General features: G+C 39.7%; 1 protein-coding gene and 1 pseudogene across 1 annotated transcript in view; one reads left to right on the top strand and one right to left on the bottom strand.

The window, feature by feature from the left end:
- Positions 1–25,433, bottom strand: part of GMDS (GDP-mannose 4,6-dehydratase) — a 738,355-nt gene extending 712,922 nt beyond the window's left edge. Inside the window, exon 1 of the mRNA XM_077143384.1 lies at positions 25,128–25,433. Coding sequence (XP_076999499.1) covers positions 25,128–25,229 — 102 coding nt within the window. The 5' untranslated portion in view covers positions 25,230–25,433. The remainder of the gene's footprint in view (positions 1–25,127) is intronic.
- Positions 20,424–21,217, top strand: LOC143668825 (CCR4-NOT transcription complex subunit 7 pseudogene; annotated as a pseudogene).
- Positions 25,434–26,509: the final 1,076 nt, after the last annotated feature.

A 26,509-nucleotide genomic window follows, 5' to 3' on the forward strand; every position in this document is an offset into this window, starting at 1 on the left:
AGTAACTATTTGGTCAGGGATGATTTGGGCAAGGTACTCATTTCTTGGGTATACTAGTTCTGACTCTGGAATTGAGAGAAATTTGTTCTGAAAAGAACCACATCATTACAGAGTGCAATCAAGAAAGCAGCTCCTCCTACTTCTGTGGCAGCTGTGCATCAGTCTGAGCTTGGCAGGCTTCTGAACCAGTAGTACTATTTGTCCAAAGGGTGTGCTTTAACAATCCCTCCAAATATACCCTTGGATATCAATTATTTGAAACTTGCAAACAATTTTTCCATAGGAAGAGCATTCAGTTGAACAAAAATATTAGTTCTTGAAGCCCACACGATGTAGTGCGGAGAATAATCATTAATGCTTTTTCTAAGTGGAAAGGCTCTCTCAGTTCCAGCTGGACAGTGGTTGTGGAGCTCCCTTTTCCTTCCAGAATTAGCATTAACACCCTCTGTTGGTAGCTTCGTAATGTGGAGTCCCAGGTATGATATCTGAAGAATGGTGTAAAAAGCAGCTCCAGCAGAGAAGGCTGTATGTACAGGAGTTGGGGGAGGAGAGGGGGAGAGGGAAAGAGAGCAGATGAGCAGCTCGAGTATGATGCAGGGTTCCCATTATTTTGTTTTTGTTTTTTTCAGGGGAGGTAAGGCACTTCCACCAAGGGCCACAAAGTAGATGGGAGCAAAGAGGAGTGAGAGTAGTTTATAAGCCAGTCATTTGTTAGAAACTAGGGAACTGCCTGGATTCTAACTGGTAGACTGAAAAAATAAATATAAATAAATAACTCTCTAGGATAAAGACAGCCCCATTAGCTGAAAGCCTATTAAGTGCCACACATTGCACAAGGCACTTTCATACATCGTTTACATCAACTGATTTCTCACAGCACTGTGTGGTATGTTTTACTACTTCCTACTACAGATGAGAGTGGAACAGAGAGATTAAGAAATTTGTCGTGGCACCCAGTAAATAGTGAGTTCAGATTTACTGAACTGGTTCTCCTCTTCTATTCAGAACAAATTTCTCTCAATTCCAAGGTCAGAACTAGGATACCAGAAATGGGTACCTTGCCCAAGTCATCCCTGACAAAAGTTACATTTAAACAGTCTTATTAACAGCAAATAAAAGGAAAAAACTGTTAAGGGTGTAAAGGTAAATTAATCTTTCCAAGTATACTTGGTTGTTCCACCTGAATTGTAACCCAGTCATTCTTCCCAGATGCCTACCTCAATAAGCCTCCAGGGCTCACCCCTTCCTGGCCACTGGAGGAGCAGCCTCTGCCCCATTTAGTATTGCCTTCACTCAATAATGACACCAGCATTGCCATGAGACTCCATGATTCCTCTGAAGAATTAACAATGGACTTCTTCAGGTCCTACTAGCAGGTTAACTCCTGACATCTGTTCCAAACCCCTAAAACATCACGCATTATCCAGATTAGTCAACGTTCTACTAAATTCTAGCTTCCATCATATGGAAAATTTATCTATAAACTGTAACCTTTAACTTAGGAATGCTAAAGAAAAATTTAAATGTCTTTATTCTAGATATATATTTACATCTATTTCCTGAAATGTATATTTATAGAGAAGAAAATCCAAAGACCATAAAGATTAATGATTTACAACTATTCAAAGAGCTAAGTAGTGACTTCAAGTTTCCTGGACCCAACCCTAAACCCTCTACTAACTGTTTTGCCCTACACAGAGAATGTTTTAAGATTTCCAATTTGGGCTCCAAATCACTTGCCTAGTCTAGATAAAAGAATTTCTTTTAAAGCACTCCCTTGTTTTTAGCAATTAAATTCAAAATTCCCATAATAACATTCTGGCAAGAGCATAAACTCTTGATTATGTTTAAACAGGTAAAATCTACATAGTCAAACATAAGTTAAGATTAAAAGAAACTCAGTGGAAAGAAAATGTTACATAAGCTAAAATAATTCAAAACTTTTAAAATTAGTCAAAATAGCAAAATGGAAGAGGGTTGGTGAAATAAAAATCACCCCAGTCCATGAAAAAGTAGGAAGAAAGAAATAAAAATCGAGGCAGTTCACTAGTTGTTTAACTCTTCCTATTTCTCCTTTTCAAGTTATAGTCAAAGGTAGAAAACCAAAACCCTTTGCAAAATCCATTATGTATTATCTCTTCCCATCAAAAAAACACCCCAAACCTTGAGAAATTCATTCAGAACACTTAACATTGTTTTTCCTAATTATTTTCTTTTTTTATATCACTTGTGGTGACAAACCTCACAAAATCAGCTGGGTGCCTAGCAACACCATAAGGAGATGGCAACCAGAATGCCTGGTCGAAACGACATCTGTCACCACCCAGAAGCTCCACAAAACTTGATTTCAGTTTCAAGTTCCCAAGTAGAAATAACACAACAAAGATTTGAATGTTCGTTCTGAGTACACTCAGAGAATGGGGACAGCTGCAGAAACAGAGCCGTAAGGATTACCAGGATCCTGACTCTACTAGCTTCTGCTGGCAATCTTTGAGTTGTGGAAATTGCATAAGGAGTCTGTCCAGCATGCCAAAGGGAGTAGCCATAAATCTCGAGCATCCAACCAACCAATGCTTACCAGGCACCTTTCATTGTGCTAAATATCAAATGACACCAGGAAGAACAGTAATTTCAGATTCTCCCAGAGAGCCCAAGTTTCAAAAAGTCCCACTACAGATCATGAATCATATATTTAGGTCATATAGATCATATATTCATGAGATCAAAGGTCCTGCCTTGGGATCCAAAAGAAAACAGTCACCACAGGTAAAAGAAAGGACCCCTATCCCAAGGAAGTTTATATTTGAGGATCAGACAAACAAATATGTTTTTAACAAAATAATATTCAGTGGTAGTTCCTACACCCACCATTATGTATATTCTTTTCCATCCTTGTATCAGTTAAAGATCTTACTGGCAAACCAAAGAAACCATTCCCCAGTTAATAAAAGCAGAAAAGAAATGTATTAAAGCTATTCAGCAGACTGAAGACGACTAAGGCTCCATGACCAGGAGCCGCACCCAACATCACGGTGTAGGAAGCTCCTCCTGTAAGGCAGCAGTGCTGGACACAGCACCCTTTACACCTCCTCCACCAGCCATGCCAGACGGGGTGAGGTCACTAGAACATACGTCTCCTTTTGAGGTCAAGGCAGTTGATGCCTGTGGCCCTATACCCTTTTGAGTGTTTTATAACCTCATTTTCCTTCCACTGGTTTCTCCTCTGACTACAAATAAGCCTATCCCCCCTCTATCACAAAAAAAAAAAAAAAAAAAAAATTTCACAAGAATTGGATGCACCCAACACATTAGCAATGCTGTCTAGGTCTTTTCACCAAACTTTACAAATGATTAATCCATATCCACTGTCCCCACCACTCCCTCACCATCTATTATTGCAGAAACTCAATAATCTGATTAGTATCCCCTCCTAGATCTACTGACGGACACTAAATAACCGCTTAGTTGCCAAAACTAAAAAGCCCTTTCTCAGTCTAAATTCTTCCTGACCAACCTAAAACATGCATAATACTATCTCCTCTTACTCAAAACTCTTCCTGCAAATATAAATCAGTTCTTTTATGAACTACTTCAAAGGTATGATTCTTGTACAAAGAGTGTTTAAGTTCAGGGTATGGGGGAAAACTGCTATTGCATGCTATGGGATATGTTTAACAGGAAAGCATCAGTAGTACCACAGCAACACCAGGGGGGGAGTTAAGGGGAGGGACAAGAGTTAAGGGGAGGTTTAGATTTCCTATTTGGTGAGAGTGTGTTTATTGACTATCCTTCTCTTGGGAACAATGAAATCATCTACAACTGAGAGTGTTGATGGACTGTGGACATTGGACATTATACATGATGCCCAATGAATGGAGGTGGCTGAAGGTTGCACCAACTGAGAAACAGATTGGCATATGATGGTATATAAATATGATCAAATATTGTGCTGCTACAAAAAGGAACAAAATTATAAGGTATGCAACATTGTGAATGAACCTGTGGGACATTCGGTAAGGCAAAAATAACAGAAATAAAAGAACAATTATTGTATGGTCTCATTTAGAAAAATGCTTATAAGAAAACAGGGGCCTAGATGATAAGCTCTTGTAGCAATCACATTTAGTCCAGACTGGTAATTATTATTTCTGGATTTTGAAAGTCTGTTTTATATATATATATATATAGTCTGGTATTCAGAAATAAAGATGGAGGTAATCAGGTCAGGATTAAGGTAATTCAGAGCACAGGGGTAAGAGAGACATTGCGTATATTTTAGAATTATCTCACTTACTCTTTGAGAACAGAAGAAGAAAGGTTTATTTTGTGCAGAACCTAAATTTTCTGTGGCACATAATCTAACTCAACCTGTCAAGATAGCTCATTTAAACAATCGAAACACAGGGAGCTCAGAGTAAAATGAAGACCTTTGATCGTGTATAGCTTAATGTAATGCCTGGATATATCCTAGAATATACTAAACAGATAATCAAAAAATATTGGCAAAGTTACTTGAGCGATGGGAGAAAAAATATGGAACTAATTATTAAACTTTACTGCCGAGGAAACCCATTACTGTTTTAAACATTAAGAACCGCCAAATCAACAGGCCAAGTCCTTGATCTTGAGGCTTACTCTTGGGAAGCGTATGTATATAGCAGAGAAGCTTAGCATACCTAAGTTAAGTATGCCTAAGAGTTACTTCCAGAGGACCTCTTTTCTTGCTCAGATGTGGCCTTGCTCTCTCTAAGCCTAACTCTGCAAGTGAAATCATTGCCCTCCCCCCTAGGTGGGACATGACATTCAGGGGTGAAAGTCTCCTGGCAGCATGGGAAATGAACCCCAGGAATGAGTATGGCCCTGGTGCTGTGGTATCAACAATGCCATCCTGATGACAAGCGGGAAAAGTAGTGTAACAAATAAGGTAGGTATCAGTGGCTAAGAGAGTTAAGAGGCTATTCTAGAGGTCACTCCTAAACAAGCTTCAGTTAGACATTGCTACCTATCATAACTGGCCAAACCCCAACCCAAACCATTCCAATCAATCCTAAAGAACACCTAGGGCAATATGTAAGATTCTACAAACGTTCCTTCAACTAGGGTAACTTTCCAGAAACCTATAACCTCCAGAAGGGTCCCTGGACCAGATAAGTCCTGAAACCTACAGGGGCCAGCCTTTCCAGGCTTGTTCCAGGCCAGCCCTACCCCTTACTATTCACAGCCCTTCCAACATGAAAGAGTTAGAAAGGCCATTGCCCAAATGCCCCTAAAGAATGGGAGAAAGATCAAAGGTAATGGTGGAGTTACACAGAGAAGGTATCATTTAACAAACTAGTATGACTGCTGAATATTGATATTTCTTTTAGTCTCCAGTATCTTAGAGCAGCTAGAAGTAAAAACCGAAAATTGTGGATTGTAACCCGTACCAAATTCTGAAATCTGTTCTACAACTGTGGTGCTGTGCTTTGAAATTTATTGTTTTGTATATATGTTATTTTTCACAAAAAAGGAAAAAAAAGTAGACTGTGATGATAAAAAAAATATTTATTTCTTCTAGCCTCCAATGTTCTGAAGCAACTAGAAGGAAAAATCTAAAAAGCCCATGACAAACTCTGGGATCTGTCCTATAACTACTTGTTGAAAAGTGCTTTGAAAATTACTGCTTTTTTCTTTCTGTGCTTTGTATATATGTTACATTATACAAGAACAAAAAGTTTTGTTTTTTTTGTTTTTGTTTTTACACGGGCAGGCACCGGGAACCAAACCTGGGTCTCTGGTACAGTAGGCGAGAACTCTGCCACTGAGTCACCATTGCCCACCCTGTTATTTTTTTTTTAATTCCTGAAATTCCATTCCTGGATATATACCCAAAAGAACTGAAAAGAGGTGTTCAAACAGAAACTTGCATACAAATGTTTACAACAGCTTTATTTACAATTGTCAAAAGATGGAAACAATGCAAATGTCCATCAACTAAAGAATGAATAAACAAAATGTGGTATACCCATATAATGGACTATTACCCAGCTTTTAAAAGGAATGAAGTTCTGATACATACTACAACACGGCTGAACCTTGAATACGTTATACTAAGTGAAAGAAGAGAGCAAAAAAGGCCACATATTATATGATGCCATTTATATGAAATATCCATAATAGGCAAATTCATAGGCAGAATGCAGATTAGCAGTTAACGAGGACTGGGGAAAGGAAAAACCAGGAGTGACTGTTTAATGAGTAAAGGGTTTCCTTTTGAGGTGATGAAAATATACTGGAACTAGATAGTGGTGATGGATGCACAACATTGAGTATATTCAACTAAATGTCACTAATGGGAAATATATTATCTTTTATGAAGTTTTAAGATATTTTACGATATGCAGTTTGGCACAACTAAAAAAAAAAATCCTCTATCCTCCCTGATTCCACAATTTTACTCTGTACTCTATTCTCCTCTAATGACCCAGTCTCCTACCTTTTCCCTTCCTAGTTCTTTCTCCTCTTCTAATCCTAAAATTGTAAAACATCAACCTCATCTTTTCTATCTCCCCATTCTACCATTTTGAGATATTATCTATATCCACAGCAGCTCAACTGCCCACCCTAGGAAGATAACTCTACAGCAAGGATAGGCAAACTTTTTCAGTAAAAGGTCAGCTAGTAAATATTTTAGGCCTTGTGAGCCATAAGGTCTCTGCTGCAACTACTCAACTCTATGTGAAAGCAGCCGCAGACGATAAGGAAATAAATAAGTATGGATGTGTTTCAATAAAATTGTATTACCAAAACAGGTGGTAGCTGTATTTGGCCTGCAGGGTATAGTCAGCTGACTCTCTGCTCTTGCTATATATATATATGATATATTGTGCACTTACATTTCTGGTCCTTTTTTTATGGGGTAGATATTCACTCAAGGATTTTTATAGAGAAAAGAACAACTTCAGATGTCATTCAACAAATATTTACAGAGCGCCCACTTCTTTCCTGGCACTGTTCTATGGACATGCACTGTTCTATGGACATGGCACTGCTCTATGGACATGCACTGTTCTATGGACATGCACTGTTCTATGGACATGGCACTGTTCTATGGACATGGCACTGCTCTATGGACATGGCACTGCTCTATGGACACGGCACTGTTCTATGGACATGGCACTGTTCTATGGACATGCACTGCTCTATGGACATGGCACTGCTCTATGGACATGGCACTGTTCTATGGACATGGCACTGCTCTATGGACACGGCACTGCTCTATGGACACGGCACTGCTCTATGGACACGGCACTGCTCTATGGACACGGCACTGCTCTATGGACACGGCACTGTTCTATGGACACGGCACTGCTCTATGGACACGGCACTGTTCTATGGACACGGCACTGTTCTATGGACATGCACTGCTCTATGGACATGGCACTGCTCTATGGACATGGCACTGTTCTATGGACACGGCACTGTTCTATGGACACGGCACTGCTCTATGGACACGGCACTGCTCTATGGACACGGCACTGCTCTATGGACACGGCACTGCTCTATGGACACGGCACTGTTCTATGGACACGGCACTGCTCTATGGACACGGCACTGTTCTATGGACACGGCACTGCTCTATGGACACGGCACTGTTCTATGGACATGCACTGATCTACGGACATGGCACTGTTCTACGGACATGGCACTGTTCTATGGACATGGTACTGTTCTATGGACATGGCACTGCTCTATGGACACGGCACTGCTCTATGGACACGGCACTGTTCTATGGACACGGCACTGCTCTATGGACACGGCACTGTTCTATGGACATGCACTGATCTACGGACATGGCACTGTTCTACGGACATGGCACTGTTCTATGGACATGGTACTGTTCTATGGACATGGCACTGCTCTATGGACATGCACTGTTCTATGGACATGGCACTGCTCTATGGACATGGCACTGTTCTATGGACATGTTCTATGGACATGGCACTGTTCTATGGACATGCACTGTTCTATGGACATGGCACTGCTCTATGGACATGGCACTGTTCTATGGACATGTTCTATGGACATGGCACTGTTCTATGGACATGCACTGTTCTATGGACATGGCACTGTTCTATGGACATGCACTGTTCTATGGACATGGCACTGTTCTATGGACATGCACTGTTCTATGGACATGGCACTGTTCTATGGACATGCACTGTTCTATGGACATGGCACTGTTCTATGGACATGCACTGTTCTATGGACATGGCACTGTTCTATGGACATGCACTGTTCTATGGACATGGCACTGTTCTATGGACATGCACTGTTCTATGGACACGGCACTGCTCTATGGACACGGCACTGCTCTATGGACATGGCACTGTTCTATGGACATGCACTGTTCTATGGACATGGCACTGCTCTATGGACATGCACTGTTCTATGGACATGGCACTGTTCTATGGACATGCACTGTTCTATGGACATGGCACTGTTCTATGGACATGCACTGTTCTATGGACATGGCACTGTTCTATGGACATGCACTGTTCTATGGACATGGCACTGCTCTATGGACATGCACTGTTCTATGGACATGCACTGTTCTATGGACATGGCACTGTTCTATGGACATGCACTGTTCTATGGACATGGCACTGTTCTATGGACATGCACTGTTCTATGGACATGGCACTGCTCTATGGACATGCACTGTTCTATGGACATGCACTGTTCTATGGACATGGCACTGTTCTATGGACATGCACTGTTCTATGGACATGGCACTGTTCTATGGACATGCACTGTTCTATGGACATGGCACTGTTCTATGGACATGCACTGTTCTATGGACATGGCACTGTTCTATGGACATGCACTGTTCTATGGACACGGCACTGCTCTATGGACACGGCACTGCTCTATGGACATGGCACTGTTCTATGGACATGCACTGTTCTATGGACATGCACTGTTCTATGGACATGGCACTGCTCTATGGACATGCACTGTTCTATGGACATGCACTGTTCTATGGACATGGCACTGTTCTATGGACATGCACTGTTCTATGGACATGGCACTGTTCTATGGACATGCACTGTTCTATGGACATGGCACTGCTCTATGGACACGCACTGAACAAGACACAGTCCTTGTACTTACGGACCTAGACAAACTGACTTAAATCTTTTAATTCTCTTCTCACAATCTTTCCTATTGTTTCCTTCTTATCTACTATATGCTAGGCTCACAGTAAATAGTGAATAAATATCACCTTACTTCTGATTTCTTATCACATCACAACTGTACTTAGGAAATAAATTATCTTTCTTCCTCTTAGCCACCTTTCAAAGTGCTTTGTCTACCACCTTCCAATCAATATTCTGAAAGGATACCTTCTATCATACCACTTCTATATTCAAAAACATCAATGGCTTTTCACTACTTAATGAAATGACATTCACACTCTAGGGTCTAAACTACAAAACCCACCATAATCTAGTCCATTCAGTCTTGGTAGCCTATCACCTACTGCATTCATGACCTCTTCATTTCAAGTGATCTTTTCCTTGAATAACCTTTGTGCTTTCCTTCCTCATACCTTTCTTTGATCATGCCCCTCTACCCAAAATAATCTCCTCTGATCCTCTGAAATTCCTGCCATTTTGTAAGGCACAGTTCAGAAGCACCTCCTCTATGAGGTTTTCCTTGATCTCCCCAGCTGTAGCCATGGTCCATGGTTCCTGAATAACCATAACACATCATTCACACCTCTTATGTGGCACTGACACTGTACGGTCTTATAATTATTTCTATATGTGTTGTAACAATATGTGTTCTCCTCGTGCTAATTATCTAGTGCTACAGAACAAAATTCCCACAAACTCAGTAGCTGAAAACCACACATATTTATCAGTCTACAGTTTCTACAGATCAGGCATGGCTTAGCTGGGTCCTCCCAAGGCTAAAATCAAGATGCCAGTCTCACCTGAAGCTCAACTTGGGAAGAATCCACTTTCAGGCTCACTCAGGTTTTTGGCAGAATTCAGTTTTTCTGAAGTAGGACTAAGGCTTTTTAGCTTACTGCGGGGTTTTCAGCTGGAGGCTGCCCTCAGTTCCCAGAGGTAACCCACAGTTCCTGGCCACATGGGGTTTCCCTAAAAAGCCACTTACTTTCTCAAAGCCAACAAAAGAGAATTCTGTGTTTTTATACAATAGTGATGATAATGATAATAGAACAGCTTTATTGTTAGGAGCATATTGGCATAAATTCCAAAATATCCTCACAACTCTGTATGTGAGCTCTCTAAACTGCCTTCCACAGTTCAGTGTTGAATAATGTGCCTCATTAGATGTAAATTCCTTGCAAACAAGGGCATCCTGGTATTCCCCATAACACCAAAAGAAGAAATAAGTTCCTTACTGACAGAAGGAACTCAAAAATATTTGCTGAATTAATCAAAATGTGGAAGGCATCCCAAGGTACTGGAAACAAGTAAGAGCTGGAATATGAAGGAATAGTAGACACCGAGGACAGATAAATATTAAGAGGCAAGAGAGAAAGAAAAAAGTCTAAGAAAGTGGAAATTATGGACAAGTACATGATCTGTGTACTAGTTTACTATTGATGCTATAACAAATTACAACAAACTTGTGACTTAAATCAAAAAGATAAATGTATTATCTTACCGTTCTAGAAGTCAGAAGTCTTGATATGGGTCTCAATGGGCTAAAATAAAGTTGTCAGCAAGGCTGTGTTCTTTCCGCATGTTCTAAGGGAGAATCTTTTCCCCAACTTTTCCATCTTCCTCGTTCCTTAGCTTGTGACTCCCTTCAATCATCAAAGCCAGCAGTGTATGGTCAAGTCTTTAATACAGTGAAATCGTTCTGATTCTGATAATTCTGCCTCCCTCATCCCGTTTTAAGAATCTTCATGATTACATTAGTCCCACCCAGATAACTCAGGAAAACCTCCCCATCTCAAGATCCCAAGCTTAATCAAATATGCAAAAATGCTTTTGCTATATGAGGTAAAACATTCACAGATTCCAGACATTAGGGCATGGACATCTTTGGGGTACCATTATTCTATCTACCCCAGTCTACTGATAAAACAGTAAAGAAATACATCAGATTAGAGTAAAACATTGGTCATAGAAAAAAGAAGAAATTTTGATTCAATTTAGTAGACCGTGGGAATCTAGAAGTCAGGGAAAAGGAGCTAGGAGTTGTTGAGGTAGGAAATCAGTAGCCATATGACACTGGAAAGTCATTTGATTACTCTGGTTCTTGGTCATAACATCTGTCTGCTTCACAGAGTAATGTTAAGACCAAAGGAAATAACTTTTTAAATGATCAGAATACTATAAATTAACATGCAAATATAAGTACTTATGGTTAATATAGGAATGAAGAGAAGTTAACATCAACAGTTTGGAATTGGAAATCACATTTCTCCATTCCAAAAGCCATTTGATTTTACTAAGTAGAATCACAGGAGACCTAATTTACCTAGAAAAAAACATTCCTTGAATATGAAAAGGAGACTCTGTTCAACAAAAATGCAAGTGGTAGAATATATTCCAATGATAACATCCAAAACTCATAAAAATCAAAATAAGACTTGGGGAATCTTTAAGAAAGTCTGAAAAGACCTAAGGTTTCTTTACTTGAAGGCAGGGCCTATTAACATACAGTAGGCACTAAATAAATGTTCTCATAAGTAAGAGGTGCAATCTCAAAGTGAAGCTGAGAGTGTTTGTTAGGTGTGATTTTAAAGAGCAGCAAGAGAAAGAAATAAAATTAATTAAAGAAGTTCACATTCACTCAATGAGTGAATTAGGAACAACTGATGGTGGTATGTGTTCATACAAGGGGCCAAACGAGGAAGGGAAGGTACTAAGTCAACTAATGTAAAATCATCCAGTCAGAACCATTTTCAGGGCAAGCATGGCTATGGGTTCTTCTCCAGGGCTGGAAAAAAGGTTATTCTGATTTGGGGGTCTTCAGGCCAACTGAGACCAACCTATCAGATTACACATACTCAAGGTTTCATTAAAGAGGCAAGCCTACCATACTACCCACTTCCATACATATTAGCAAAATACAAAATGCCTCTCCTACGGGCAATGCCTATTAATCCCATTTCACAACAATCATTATGGTGGCTTGGAGTTCTCTGTACCCAAAAAAAAAAAACTATGTTCTTAAATTTAACCCATTACTGTGGCTGTGAACCCTTTGTAAATAGGACCTTTTGATGAGGTTGCCCACCTTAATCAGGATAGATCTTAATCCTATTACTAGAGTACTTTATAAACAGAATTAAATTCAGACAGATGAAGAGAAAGCCATGGAAAGACAGAAGCTGAAATTTAACGGAACCCTGAAGAGAAAAGAGAGGCCAGGAAAAGCTGGCAGGTGCACTGCCAGGTGTCAGAGAAGTCAAGGACCAAAGACTGCCAACAGCCAACCCCAGAAGCCACAGACTTTGGGGAAAAAGCAACCCCTAGATGCTTTGATTTGGACTTTTTCCTCGCCTCAAAACCAAGAGCCATTAAATTCTCATTGTTTAAGCCAACCCACTGTATGACATTTGTTTGAGCAGCCAAGGAAACGAAACAATCACCTAAGTACAGGCTTTGTCATTTTGTTCTTTCAGCAAAAAGGAAAAAGGTAAATGTGGATTCAAAATGAAGCTCAAGGTCTCTACAGGGATATACAGAGAAAAAAAGGGCAAAATTTGTGTTGCCAAACTCAATAAACATTTGCTGAATGAATGAAACCTCAGCTGTATAACACTAAACTCAAAATATAAATTCTTATGTGAATTTCTTCTTAGTTTACACACTTACTGTTAAATAGAGTAAAGTTAATAGTTCATTCATTTCATTTAAATAAGTTCTTCTATTGTCCTTTAATGACTATACTGCTTAAATAAAAATATTTATATATTTTTAAAATTTTGCACAAAATCAATGATAATTTATTATGTAAACCTAAAGTCATTGTGCTTTAGACTTGAGACAGACTTGAGAGAACACCATGAAATTCTTTCACATGACAGATTAAAAACCAGACTCAGAAAAAATTGAGGTTATATAAAGTCATTGGTATTAAAAACCTGGCCTCTACTCCAGATTGATCCTAGGCCGGATAACTCATGAAACCCAAAAGTAGCAGTCTCTTCAAGAACATCAACCAATTTCATTCCTCTATTCCTTTCCAACATGAAGAAATTAAAACAGTTGTTGCCAGATATCCCTGAAGACTGAAAGATCCTAAGAGAGGAAGGAAGCGTAACTGAGAAATTAGGATTTAACAAATGCCTGTTACTACAGACTCATTATACAGAAATTTATAGAGTCTAGTGTTTTAGAATAGCCAGAAGGAAATTCCTGAAATTGGTGAACTATAATCCAGTAGCCCTGATCTTTAATAATGACTGTATAACTATACTGGGAAAAAAAACAGTATAGTTTTGTACAGATCTATTTCTAGATGTTTTTTCTGTTCCACTGATAAATAAACCTATCTCTGTCAATACTACACCATCTTAGTTAACTTACCTCTATTCTAAGTCTTAAAACTGGGTAAGTAAAGGGGTGTGGGATGTTTGGGGTTTTCTTTTTATTTATTTTTCTGGATGAATGCATAACTGTGTGATGATACTGTGAACCACTGATTTTATACTTTGAATGGATTGTATGGTATATGAATACATCTCAGTAAAATTATATTTAAAAAAAAACCAGGCCTCTGAATCTTAGTCCAGAGCTCTTTTCACGCCCATGCTCTTTCCTCAGTTAATCATTTAATTACATGTAATGTAAAGATAATGAAAACAATCCCACTACATCACAGTCTTTGATCAAAGTAGAACTGTATTCAAGACATTTTTTTCATCTCCAATTATCCCAAACTTTTCATACCAGGACCACAAATCACAGTAAGGAAGATTTAGAGTAGAAGTCTGCTGCTCACAATCCTCTTAAACAGAAAGATAATACTGACTCCCAGAATGTGCTTTGCACATACAGTTTGTAAGATTCACTAGACATCAAATCTGTTGGCCTTCAGGACTCAATAACCTCCTGAGGTTGATTCCAAATACTATGGAACTCATTGCCCAATCCCCTTCTCCCCCCCGCCCCCCGCCCCTTCTCCCATGCAAAGCAAAACAAAATATTAATACCCTTTTATGTTCAACTTCCTTTACAGAATTTAAGAAAGCTTTCATTATTTTTGTTACTGCAAAAGAAAGGTCCATTCTAGTAATGCAGCAAAGGTCCCTACTATGTGTCAAACTTATTTTCTATTTGGGAAGAATTACTCTTCCAATCTGGCAGAACAGATAAGTAACTTGCACAAAGCAATGCAGCTCATAGGTACCTGAGCAGTAATTCTAACCTAAATTGGCTTAGAAACCCAACTCATTCTCTTCCACTCCGCTTCCACAGAGTCCCAGCTTTCAGGGAGTTTGCAAGATTTGTCATCAACATGGGCACTCAAAAGAATTAACTAAAGATATGACCCAAATGACATAGAAAATAAAATAACATGGTAGACATATAATGTAGTGATTAATATTAGCTAATTTCATCACTATAATCAATCTTTCCACAACTGTAAAAGATGCCTTGTTTTTTAAATCTGATATTCAATTTATTTACCTTTCCTTAGAATGTACTTATGTATACTAATTACAAGCTTAATAGAAAATAAAATTACATTTCAAATCTGAGTCTGTAAACACAACCCCACTGATCTTAGGCTATCTACTTAATCTTGCAATATTTCCCGGAGATAATAAGAAACTGCATATAAAACTGCTGTGTTGCTTCACTTCATTAATAAACATAAAGTACTTTGAACAGTACCTTGCACAAAGTAAATGCTCAAAACATGTTATTGTAATCTACCATATCATCGCTTAAACATCACTTTCATAAGTATCATTATTTTCGTCTGTTTTGTCTGTTGTATTCCCAGCGCCTGACTCATAATGGCATTTAAAAACTTGTTGAATGAATTAAGTGTGATTACTAATACTTCTATTATTAAGTACAGGAGGATTTGCAACAAAATGTGATTGCCTCTAGAAGAAAAGGCTAATTAAGAACAAAAAAACCAAATACTTACTTGCCAAATTTTAATTACCTGGAGATTTAGGAGAGGTGAGAAATAAAGAGCTGCTAGTAGCCAAAATGCAAGGCTTACTGGAAAAGAGAAAAGGAAAGGAACTCTCAATCATGGAAGCAGCCCTTCAGATTAAACTAACCTGCAATGACAAAAATCAAGTCAAAAGTATTTGCTTAGGACCTTAAGCAGACCAGTAGATATTCAGGGTTAGACAGTCATCTTGTGTTCATAATGAGGTACAAAAATCTCAAGTAAGGTATTCCTGAGTATCCTAAAGAAAATCCAATCTGGGCCATGACAGCAAGCACAAACTCCACTTTACGAGAGGGAAAATAGCATTAGAGGTAGGGAATGACATAACTAAGAACATAGCAAGAACATGTAGGCATGGTAAGACTCAGATCAGTGCAAAGGTGGGAGAACAGTTCCTGAGAACCATGTGTAGTGGCCACATAATTGAGAACTGGTCCATAAGCATTTCCCCCGTCTCTCTCCAGCACACTGAATGCTCTGTCTCCACGTGTGCTACACCAAACTCAGGGACTGGCTCTCCAGTCAAAACTGTTATCCAGGCAAGCCAAGGACCCCCAGTGTTGTCCTAGATACCTACTTTTTTCTGATCACATTTATTGGCCACTATACCTTGACTCTCCACCAGAAAAAGCAGAGCTTTGTACACAGGGAAAGGCACTTCACTCTAGTTGTTCTTTTCTCTTACCGTTAAGAAACCTTATAGGAGAACTGAGTGGCATGCTGCAGAAAAGATCGTCATACATCTTCAACAGGTCTCACAGAACACAGCCCTCCCTTCTCTACCCACATCTCACCCTTATTCCAAACTTCCACTAAGAATCCAAGTTAGTAATATTAACACTACCCTAACATGCATTAAACCACTAATCAAAATATACAGCAGCCTTTAAAAACCTACTTCTTGAGAGCAGTAAACGTCTAACAAACTAGCCAACAGAGCCAGTCCAAACTGACATATAAGGGAAGTCCTGAGAAAAAGATAATGTTTAAATGACTCGTAGAGAAGCCATGTGATAATGCCACATAGCTTTCACCATATAACTCTTCGTTTTTCAATTTCAGCATTTAAGAAGTTAGACTTTACCCTGTGGATATATCCTCATAGAGAGCATGGTTCTGGTTCTACCACTTTTTAAGTAAGGAGTCCTAAAGCAAGTTTGAAGTACTCCAAGTCTTGGTTTCCTCATCTGGCGTAACATGGACAGCAAAAATACCTTCCCCATAATGTTAAATGATATAATTTATGTAAACTGCTTGGCACATTGCCTGGCACACAATAACTATTCCATAAATGTCTCCCCAAATATTTATCTACTAAGTATCCAGAATCCTGATTAAAGGCAAATATTTTTGCCTCACCACTTTAAGCCTGATCCTTTACATGGAATCACAGCCAAATAATTCCGGTTCGGCTACACAGTAAATGATAACTTTGGTCTAACAAAGGTTCAGGAAAGGCTGCTTCAAAAGATTGGCAAATTAAAAATTCTACACCTCAGAGGTAGCCACTTAGAATCACAATGACAATTAAGAGAGTACTTTTAGGTCACTTAGGAAATTAAGTCAGAAATTAAGGAAACTCACTTTCAATTTCAGCCTTATAGTTTTACAGGCGAACACAGAGATACTCAGAACTCGGTCTTCCCAGATCACGAGTGGTCAAGGTACTATCAAGTAAGCCGGAGGTAATCAGAGGAGGACTGCCAGTTATGGGGAGTAACGGGCCTTGAAGGCAAGGTGAAGATCTAAGTTCTCTAAAAAGCCTCTTGTCTAAAATTAACCACTTTCTTAAGTCCCTATAATCTTAAATATTCTCTTGTAGATCAAATACCAGAGATTTCAATTTAATTACCCTAACCCCCTAAATCTTTTCAAACTACAAATATTTTGCGAAAATAAGATTTTAAAATTTATATCAAGTTAGCTATTTCTTACATATTAAAATAAATTTGACTACTTACTCAAATGTACATTTATTATTCAACCATATAACACTATAATGTACATTTTATTAATACATATCGTATTTTACTGAAATTTTTCTGGCTAATGGCAATCTCTCTTTCTTGTTGTTAGTAGGGGACAGTGTTACTCAGAGTCCTAGGATGATGGGAAGACCGATGACCAAGAGGACAAGAATCTGGGTGTCTAACCCTAACTCCAGCACTAACTTGCTAGTGATCTGGGCAAATCACACTTAGGCAGCCTCCTTTCCTCCTCTATATTATGCCAGTAATTTAATTCCAGTTTTAAAACCCTAATATGTATCCCAAGGGAACATCTCTTAATTAATTTGTTCATATGAGCATAAAAACAGTAGAAAACCTATCAGACAAAATTTTGAAATAAAATATGGTTTAAATAATCTGATCTTAAGTCAAAGAGTCCATCTCCTTACATCCATACAAGACTTACCTACATTTTGTTATCTTCAACCTAGGGATAAGTTAACTCCTCTTGATCATGACTAGTTACTCAGTAATTCAAAGATACATGCTTGCCTTCCATACTTCACGGTGCAGAGCTCTGAAACCTCAACTTTGTAATTTTTAAAACCACTTCCTAAGGAAAATCAAGAAGTACTGGCAAGTGGGAAGAACATCACTATGTCAAATGCTTTCAATTTTAAAACACCAATATTAATCCCACCATCAAATACCCCTGGTGTTCACAGTGCAAGGATCTCTAGCAAATGAAAAGCACAAAGCTGCAGTTCAAACTTGCCTGCTCTGCTGGAAGAAACCTGATTAGACAAGCAATATTTCAAAAGGAAAACTTGAACACTCTGCCAATCAATTCTCTAAAATCTCTGCATACAAAAAAAATGTGCTTTTGCCTTTCATTAGAGAGTAGTAAGAGTACCCTAGGCAGATGTTCCTCTGTGGTCTTTAAAAAACTACTACTGAGGATTTTATCCATTATGTTGATCAGTGTCTCTTGTTTAAATATTAAATTCATCTGAGAGTTTAGTACTAATAAAAAGTTCCACTCACCTCTATTTACCTGTTTACAAGAACTATGTTTTCCCTTTTTGTCTTGACTAGTAGGGGGCTCAAAGCTGAATTGAACGCTCAACTGGGAGCACCATTCCCTGCCTCTGATTTTTGGTATACCACCTTCACCTTACTAGCACACTCATTGCAAGCTCCTGCTTTTTTGTTTTTGTTTTTCATTTTTAAATGATGATCCAATTAGGTTCTTTTATTGATGCTACCTCAAAATCTATTTTGGAAGTGGGCAAGATATATAGATAATTGAATAAAATACCTTACTTCCCATTATTGCTATACATTTGTCCTCAGTGTGCCCCAAAACTCTTCCCTCTCTGCACTTCTGTGCATGCTGTTCATCTAGAATACAGTCACTTCTATTTTCCCCTCTCTGATGTTCTCTAGCATTCAATTACTTCTCCCAGTCCTGATGATGTATGTACTACTCATTTGGCCTCTAACATAACTTGTTACAATACCAATTTTTTCATGTGTAGTATCTTTTCATATGTATTATTTTAATCTCCTAGAGGGCAAAAATGATCTCTTTCACATCTTTATATTCCCAGCAGGATCTAACACAAATCTTGAACACTGAAGATGCTCAGTAAATATCTGTTCTGTTAATGGAAAGAATAAGTCAATGTTTTTGAAAACCCAGAGGGAGGTAAGAGGACAAAAATAAGGGTTCTGTCTTAAAGCAGTTTACAATCAGAGGTACAATGATATGTAAATTACCTATACAGCCAATCAGGAAAGCATATACTTAAACACACAGAAACTTCAGAGAATGGCCGCATTTGACAAGGTCAGTCTGAGAACACAGAAGCTTTTAATTCAGTAAAAGAAATAAAACTTGGGAGGCTATTCAACCAGAAAATAATGTCTCCAAAGAGGTACAAGACAATAGTATTCAAAGAACAGCAAGAACATTATCATGGGTGTAAAGAACACAAGCATCATTACCAGTGGAGGTGAGCTTCGTGGGCTGGCAGAGGGCCTAAAAAACAACAATGCGAAGCCAGAGTCTGGTTTTCTGAGAAGGTGATTTAATAAGGAAAACATGGGAAAATGGCCGACAACTACTGTGCCAAGAATAGATAGTATGCACACTGATGTTCATAGGAGCATTATTCACAACAGCCAAAGGTGGAAACAACCCAATTGTCCACCAATGGATGAGTGGATAAGCAAAATGTGGTATATACATACCAGGAATATTATTCAGCCATAAAAAGGAATGAAGTTCTGACAAATACTACAGTACGGATCAACTGTGAAGACTCCACATTGAGAGAGATAAGCCAGACACAATAGAACAAATATTTATGATCTCACATATGAAATAATTAGAACAGGGAAATTCAGAGACAGAAATTAGAATATATTTTACCAAGGGCAGAGATAGGAGTGCCAAATGGGGAGTTAATGCTTAATGGGTGCAGAGTTTCTGTCTGGGGAGATGGACAGGGTTTTAGTAAAGGATGATATTGATTGTGAATGTAATTAACACTACTGAATTGTACATGGGAAATTTTGCATTGTTATACCTGCTACCACAATAACAAAATTTTTAAACCCATTAAAAAAATAAAAATAAATTAAAAAAAAAAAAAAAGGGAGGCACTGTGACCCCATGATGCTACAGACAGCAGGGGAAGAAAAGGAGCAACTTAAGAAGCAGTTGAAATTTGTAATGCCTGTTAATTATATCAATGGTAATTAGCATACCAATGTTAATTTCTTAGTTTTGACAAATCCACCAAAGTTATGTAAGGTATTCATATTAGAGATAGCTGGACCTGTGGGTCTCTGTACTATCTTTGGAACTTTTCTGTAAATTCAAAATGATTACAAAATAAATCATTAAAAATAATAATAGTAGCAGTAGTAGTAGTAGTAGTAGTAGTAGTAGTAGTAGTAGTAGTAGTAGTAATAGATAGGAGGGGGAAGTTAGAGCAAGAAGCTTAATAGGAAGACAAATAATCCCTTAAATACAAGTACATTTAAGACTTATTCCACTGGATAAGCTAAGGTACAGCAGGGAGCAATGCAGCCCCAACTCCCCTTTCCCATTTACTGGGGAAGAGGTGTCTATGGGGCACCCGCTACAGCCTACAGCCACTGCTGCAGTGAGCTGTCTCTATGGGAGGAGCAGCATGAGCAAATAAAGGATAAATTATTTTATAAAACAAATCACTAATCAAGTATAACATCTTGATGCTTGGCATCTAGACTCCCTTATGCCCTCACTATGTCAGAGCAACTGTAGATTATAGGCAAAGAATTTGTGAAGTTTGGGCTTTCAACTTGGATGAAGAGATGAAGAAAATTCATCAAGTTATCCGAAAATATAATTACGTTACTATGGACACTGAGTTTCCAGGTGTAGTTGCAAGGCCCATTGGACAACTCAGAAGCAATGCTGACTATCAGTACCAACTCTTGCAGTGTAATGCAGGCTTATTAAAGATAATTCAGCTAGGACTGACATTTATGAATGAGCAAGGAGAATACTATCCAGGTCTTCAACGTGGCAGTTTAATTATAAATTTAATTTAACAGAGGATATGTATGCCCAAGACTCCATAGAGCATCTAACAACATCTGGTATCCAGATTAAAAAACATGAAGAGGAAGGAATTAAGACCCAGCACTTTGCAGAACTTATGACATCTGTAGTAGTCCTCTGTGAAGGGGTCAAATGGTCATTTCATAGTAGCTAATACTTTGGCTATTTAGTCAAAATCCTGACCACTTCTATTGTTTTTTCCTGTCATTTATGATGTGAAATACCACATGAAGAACTACAAAAATCTCAAAGGGGGATTACAAGAAATTGCTGAGCAGTTAGAACTGGAACGGTAAGACCACATCATCAGAAAGGATTTGATTCACTACTTACAGAAATGGCCTTTTTCAAAATGAGAGAAATGTTCTTTGAAGATTATATTGATGAGGCCAAATATGGTGGTCATTTGCATGGCCTTAGTTCTGGTTCATCCTCTGTACAGAAAGGCACAGGGAATGCATATGAAGAGGAAGCCAACAAGCAGTCATGACATGAAATAGCCCTTTATTTTTATTTTATTTGAGTTTTACACGCTTGTATATAGGTTTTACCTCTGGTTGAATCCCTTGAATAATAGACAGGACCTTTTCTTTTTCTTTTACAGTCCATTTTATTTTCTGCTTTGCAGTACCAAATACTATCATTCCTATTTCATATCTTAATAGAAAAGCATTCAGATTAAATTTGGTCTTAATTTTATACACTCGTTAGCAAATGTATGATAGAGAGTGGCAAAAGCACATCATATTGAATATTTTGATGAACTTTATCTACTTGGGGTTGGCTTGTTTTCCCCCTTTCCTAAATTATCAGCACTGACTAATTTATTTCCCTGTTTTATGCTTCTCCCTTCCATTCTGCAGGAATTTTAGCTATTTGAGATTGTGGAGCATCAATTTTGCTCTTTAGAGTGTGACTCTAAATCCTGTTTTATCAGAAATTTTGGTTTTTCTTGCTTTTAGCTGGAAAAAAAATGACCATCTGACAACTTTCTAGAGTATTTACTTATTTTTTATCCATGGAATATAGCACACACATTGTGCAAATGATGGATGCAGCAAGACTAACATTAAAAAAAAAGAAAAAGAAAACTACTGAGGAGCTTAGTAACTGCTGTTTCTGTATGTAGTATTTAATCTTACAAGCACATCTAGTGTCTTGTTAGTTTCTAATTGGCATTTGTAAGCTGTTCTATGACTGAAGAATTTTTCAAACCAGTTTTACACCCTTCAGGAAAAAATACCTTGTGGCTGGATTTTGAGTAACTGCTTGTAAACTGGATCCAAGACCTGCTTTTTTTTTCATTCCATCACTGTTTACCCTAAATTTTTAAAATTTTACAGCCACACTTATGAAGCTCTTGATTTGCTGATTCCACAAATTAATTTCATTAAAGTCCAAAGATGGCAATTTTTTAGCTATATTTTGTATCAAATTAGAAAACAAAAATTGAGCTTTCATCATTTCTACAAAGATAAATAATGGAAAAATTTGGTACAAAGCAACAAAATACTAGTAACTGAGGAGTGTAATGCTTGTTTATTTTTTGTGCCTATCTTTGCAATCTATTTTATATATATTGACAAAAGAGACAGAAATATTTAGCTATGCAGTATATGTGGCCAAACCAGAGCATGTGTGGGATAACTTTTTGGTAATCAATTAGCTCTACACTGAAATGATGGACTACAATTATGTGTGTGCTATCTACACTTCAATCAGTAATATTAGCAGATCTCCAAATGTTAGCCACATTGGTTTGTTTCCCTTGTACATTCTTCATTCATATTCCAATGTTGTAACTGGGTGGTCCTTTTTAAACAAAACATTATTTGCACAACAGAGGGTATTATTTGCTTTTAAAGCTTTTGTAAATAAAGGCTTCAGAAATGTTTCCTTAAATATATATATATAAGAACAACTCCACTTATCAGAGTCATATAGAGAATTTAGCTATATATATCAGAGATGCATAGCAGACAGGGCACCCTGACTGTCTGCACTCTTTCTCAATTGTGAATTTCAAACAACCCACTTAAGCACCCATCTTGGTACACATCTCACAGTAAGCCTAAATTCCAGAGCAGTGGTTTCTACCTCACTTCTTGAATCTAAGACCTCTTCTTAAGTGTGAAACAATTTCTCTCTCTCTCTCCCATACGCACACAGAGCTGTAATTCCTAGAAGACAAATAAAAAGCATAGAAGAGCAGTAAATTCCATCAGCAAGTATTTATGTGGCTGTTACAGAGTTGAGCACCGTGGTAGGGGTGAGGAGTCAATGCAACACAAGTAATGATACAAAGCAGAGGGTGGATGCTGGAAGGAAAAAGGTGCAGAGACTAAAAGGAGCCTGAAAACCAAGCAAGGAGTTAAAAGTGAAAATGAAAAGGGTAGCAAAAAACTTCTGGTCAGAAAGTGGCCTGATGAACTGGTGCTCCCCTGTGGCATCCTGAGACAAGCTGGAGTGGGGAGTCACTTCCTCACCACTCAGTACCAGCCAAATGACTGCTCTCAAAGCTCTAAATAAGGCTCCTTTCTAACCTGTATTGATTCATACTGCAGGTCACTTAAACTGGTATAAGCCAATGTAATACGTTAACAGCTTATTAATTTCTTGATACACCAAAAAAATAAATAAATAAAACCTTAACTCTACTGTCAACATATCATCAAGCTTAGTAAACATTTGCACTTCACATTCAGTCTGAGAAAACAGAGAAAGGGAAATCATCTGCAGAAGGGTCTCCAGCATTAGAAATGGAAGAGGACAGTATGTAGACCCTGAATTGAATGCCTGAATTTAAAAGTTCTCTTCCTCAATCTAGATCCTTACCCTATTCAACCCTCTTACTTTATTGTATCTCCCTTAAACAAAGCAAGAGGCATGAATAACCAAAAACTACTCAGGTATACAGTAGTTGAAACTGGATACAAAGTCAAGAATATTAGACACACATTAAATGCTACTGATTATCTAAGATTATAAATATCTTCACAAGTTCAACAACTGGCCCAAAATAATATGGTGGAAAAGCCTTGGCTAGAATCCAAATTTCTTGATTCTACTCCCATACATTTTTGGCATGTTTGGTGTTTATGGTGACCATGAGTCCCAAATTTTCCAATATGGTCCCTTTCTTAGCATCTGTCCCATCATCCCCTTAAGAACTTCTTACTCATCAGACCATGAGACCTAATTTTAATCAGGTAAAACCACGCATAGCTATCCATCAGTGTCTTTCAATTCTATCGTTTGTTAATTTCCCATTCCAGTTAAGGCCAAGTTTTCTTAATTTATCCATGAATCTAGTATTTCCATGTCCACATAGAAATATGCCTACTCTTGTGAGGCAATACAACATGACAGTTGAAAATTCAGTCTCCAGAGCCAAATCACCTGGGTTTGAATCCCAACAGAACATGCTTAAGTTTTCACATCTGAAAAGCAGGGTATAGTAAAAGTTTTTGAGAAATGGTCAATATTAGTCAAGTGACTGACATAGAATAAGGCACAATATGGGTTAGTTTTGACTATCTTTATTTTAGAGGGTTTGGACACTTAATACTGGCCAGGAGATCTCTAGGTCCAGACATGGTGGCCTGGCCCCACCTGTTGCAACGCCTGTAAGAGCCATGCTCAACCTGCCACATGGACTTCCAACACTCAGGACAGTTCCTCCTGATTACCGCACACAAGTATCTCATTTCTTTGGAACTGGTGCCCTAGCATCATTTTTGGACCGGTCTGTGACATGATACTCCAAACTGTGTGAGCATGAATCTCAAAAGCTCGTGTGATTAAAAAAAAAGTTTTTGTGAGTTTGCTTTCTTCTCTTTTAAAAAAGATAACATCTCGTGCTTTGTGACACCACTTTCTTTCATTTTTTCTTTCTGGCCATCTGATGAGGAGAAGAACCAAATCAGCACTCTCTTCCTTGCTTCCCAAACGTTAGCAGGTAAGTGGCCCTCGCGCTGAGTTAAAGCAAGAGGACACTGCTCACCTATTCACAGATAACTGGTTCTTCCCCCTCCCCGAGGATTAGATCTGCAAAGGACGAAATTCCAAGTGCACCCTCGAGAGCCTGGAGAAGCAAGCACTCGGCCACCCGTCGGGCAGGTGAGAGTGGGGTACCCTTGCACGGACATGAGGAGCACATTCCGTGCAGAAAATATGTTCACACAATCCGGAGAAAATACCAGAGGCATTCAGTGCATTCGGGACTCCGGGTGCTGCAAACTCCCCACAAACCACATTTTCTCTCCGGCCTCTCCGGCCACAGACATCTTCCGGGACGCGCAGAAGACTGCTCCTGGAAACGCACGCAGCCCGGGGAGGGAGAGCGAGGCACGCGTGCCGGAGCAGCCTCCCCGCACTCGGCTCCCCGCACCCTCACTCACCTGGCCCGTGATGCCAGTGATGAGCGCCACCTTCCTGGGCTTGCCCATCTCGCCATCCCCAGAGCCCCGGGTACTGGAGCAGGCTCCCCGAGCGTGTGCCATGGTCCCGCGGGCTAGCAGTGCACGGCGGAGCAGATGAGCGCGCACCCGAGGAGGGAGGAGGAGGAAGTGTGTGCAAGCGATCCGCTCGCGGGGAGGTAGGAGGAAGCGGGAGGAGGAGGCGCGCGCCGAGCGTCCCGGCCGCGCAGTCAGCCCAGTCAGCCCAGTCAGCCCGGCCCGCCGGCCGTCAGAAGCTGACAGGGCCGGGCGGTGCGCGGGGCGGGGTCGGGCGGGCGCCGCGTCCCTCAACGTCATTCTGCGTCGCTCCGGCAGCGCCCGACGGCAGGCCCCGCCCCCCGCCGCCGGCGCGCGAGAGGGGGCGGGGCTTGCCGTCGCCCGGGGGCGGGGCCTACTGTCGCCCGCGCGCGCGCGGACGCGCCGCCTGAGGAGAGGGGAGAGAGCCTGGGTGGCGGTCTCTCTCCGGGCGAGGCCGAGTGTGATGTGGGAGAACGTTGGTAGCCTGGACTTCACTGACGCTCACCTCCGCCTTCACGAAATTCCCAGGCGCAAAGATGCTGGGAGGAATTTTTGTGCTGACCTTTCCTTTTGCAAAAGGTCCTGAATTTTTTAATCTAGGAGCCACGTGGTCTGGGTCGTCCCCTTGCATGCATCGTTCCTGGGGACCTGTCTTGGAGCCTTCTGAAGAGTCAGATTTTAGTTCTTGAAGGGCATTCGCTCACGAATGTGAGAAATGGCTAACTTCACCTCTAGCCTGACTGACTTTTCTTGCATTGCCTTGACACTTGGAGAGTCCCTAGATTTGAAGAAACTGGATTCAGAGTATTCTTGTTCAAAGCGCACAGCCAACGGCTGAAAACAAGAATATTTCTCCAGAAAGCTTGCCTGAGAGGAAGGTGTGGGCCCTACCCTTGGGCAGGTTAAGGAAATATCGAAAAGACTTCACGGGTCAATAAACCTGGGATTCAAAGCCTAAATAGGGCCCCGTTCAGTGTCTGTTGAATTAGGCTTCTCTTTGGCAGCTGCACGTAGGGCAGGAAAAGGAGCCGAGGTGATTCTGATGTTGGTTGCGCAGCAGGTGTGTGTACCTAGCAATTGGCTGGACACCAGCGAGGAGACAGGAACTTCCTATCGCCACTGCTCTGCTGTCCTCATCTACACATATTCCTCTCTCGGACACAGAACTTGAGATCATCGCTTTGAATCACAAGTTGCATGTCTAAGAGAAGGTGGAACAGGACGTGTTGGGAATCCCAATTCCAGAAAACTCAAGACAAATTAAAAATCGCCCGTTCCTCCCAGCCTCTCAGGAATACGTCTTAGCT

This window comes from Tamandua tetradactyla, chromosome 25 (assembly GCF_023851605.1).
Source record: "Tamandua tetradactyla isolate mTamTet1 chromosome 25, mTamTet1.pri, whole genome shotgun sequence".
NCBI classification, from domain to species: domain Eukaryota; kingdom Metazoa; phylum Chordata; class Mammalia; order Pilosa; family Myrmecophagidae; genus Tamandua; species Tamandua tetradactyla.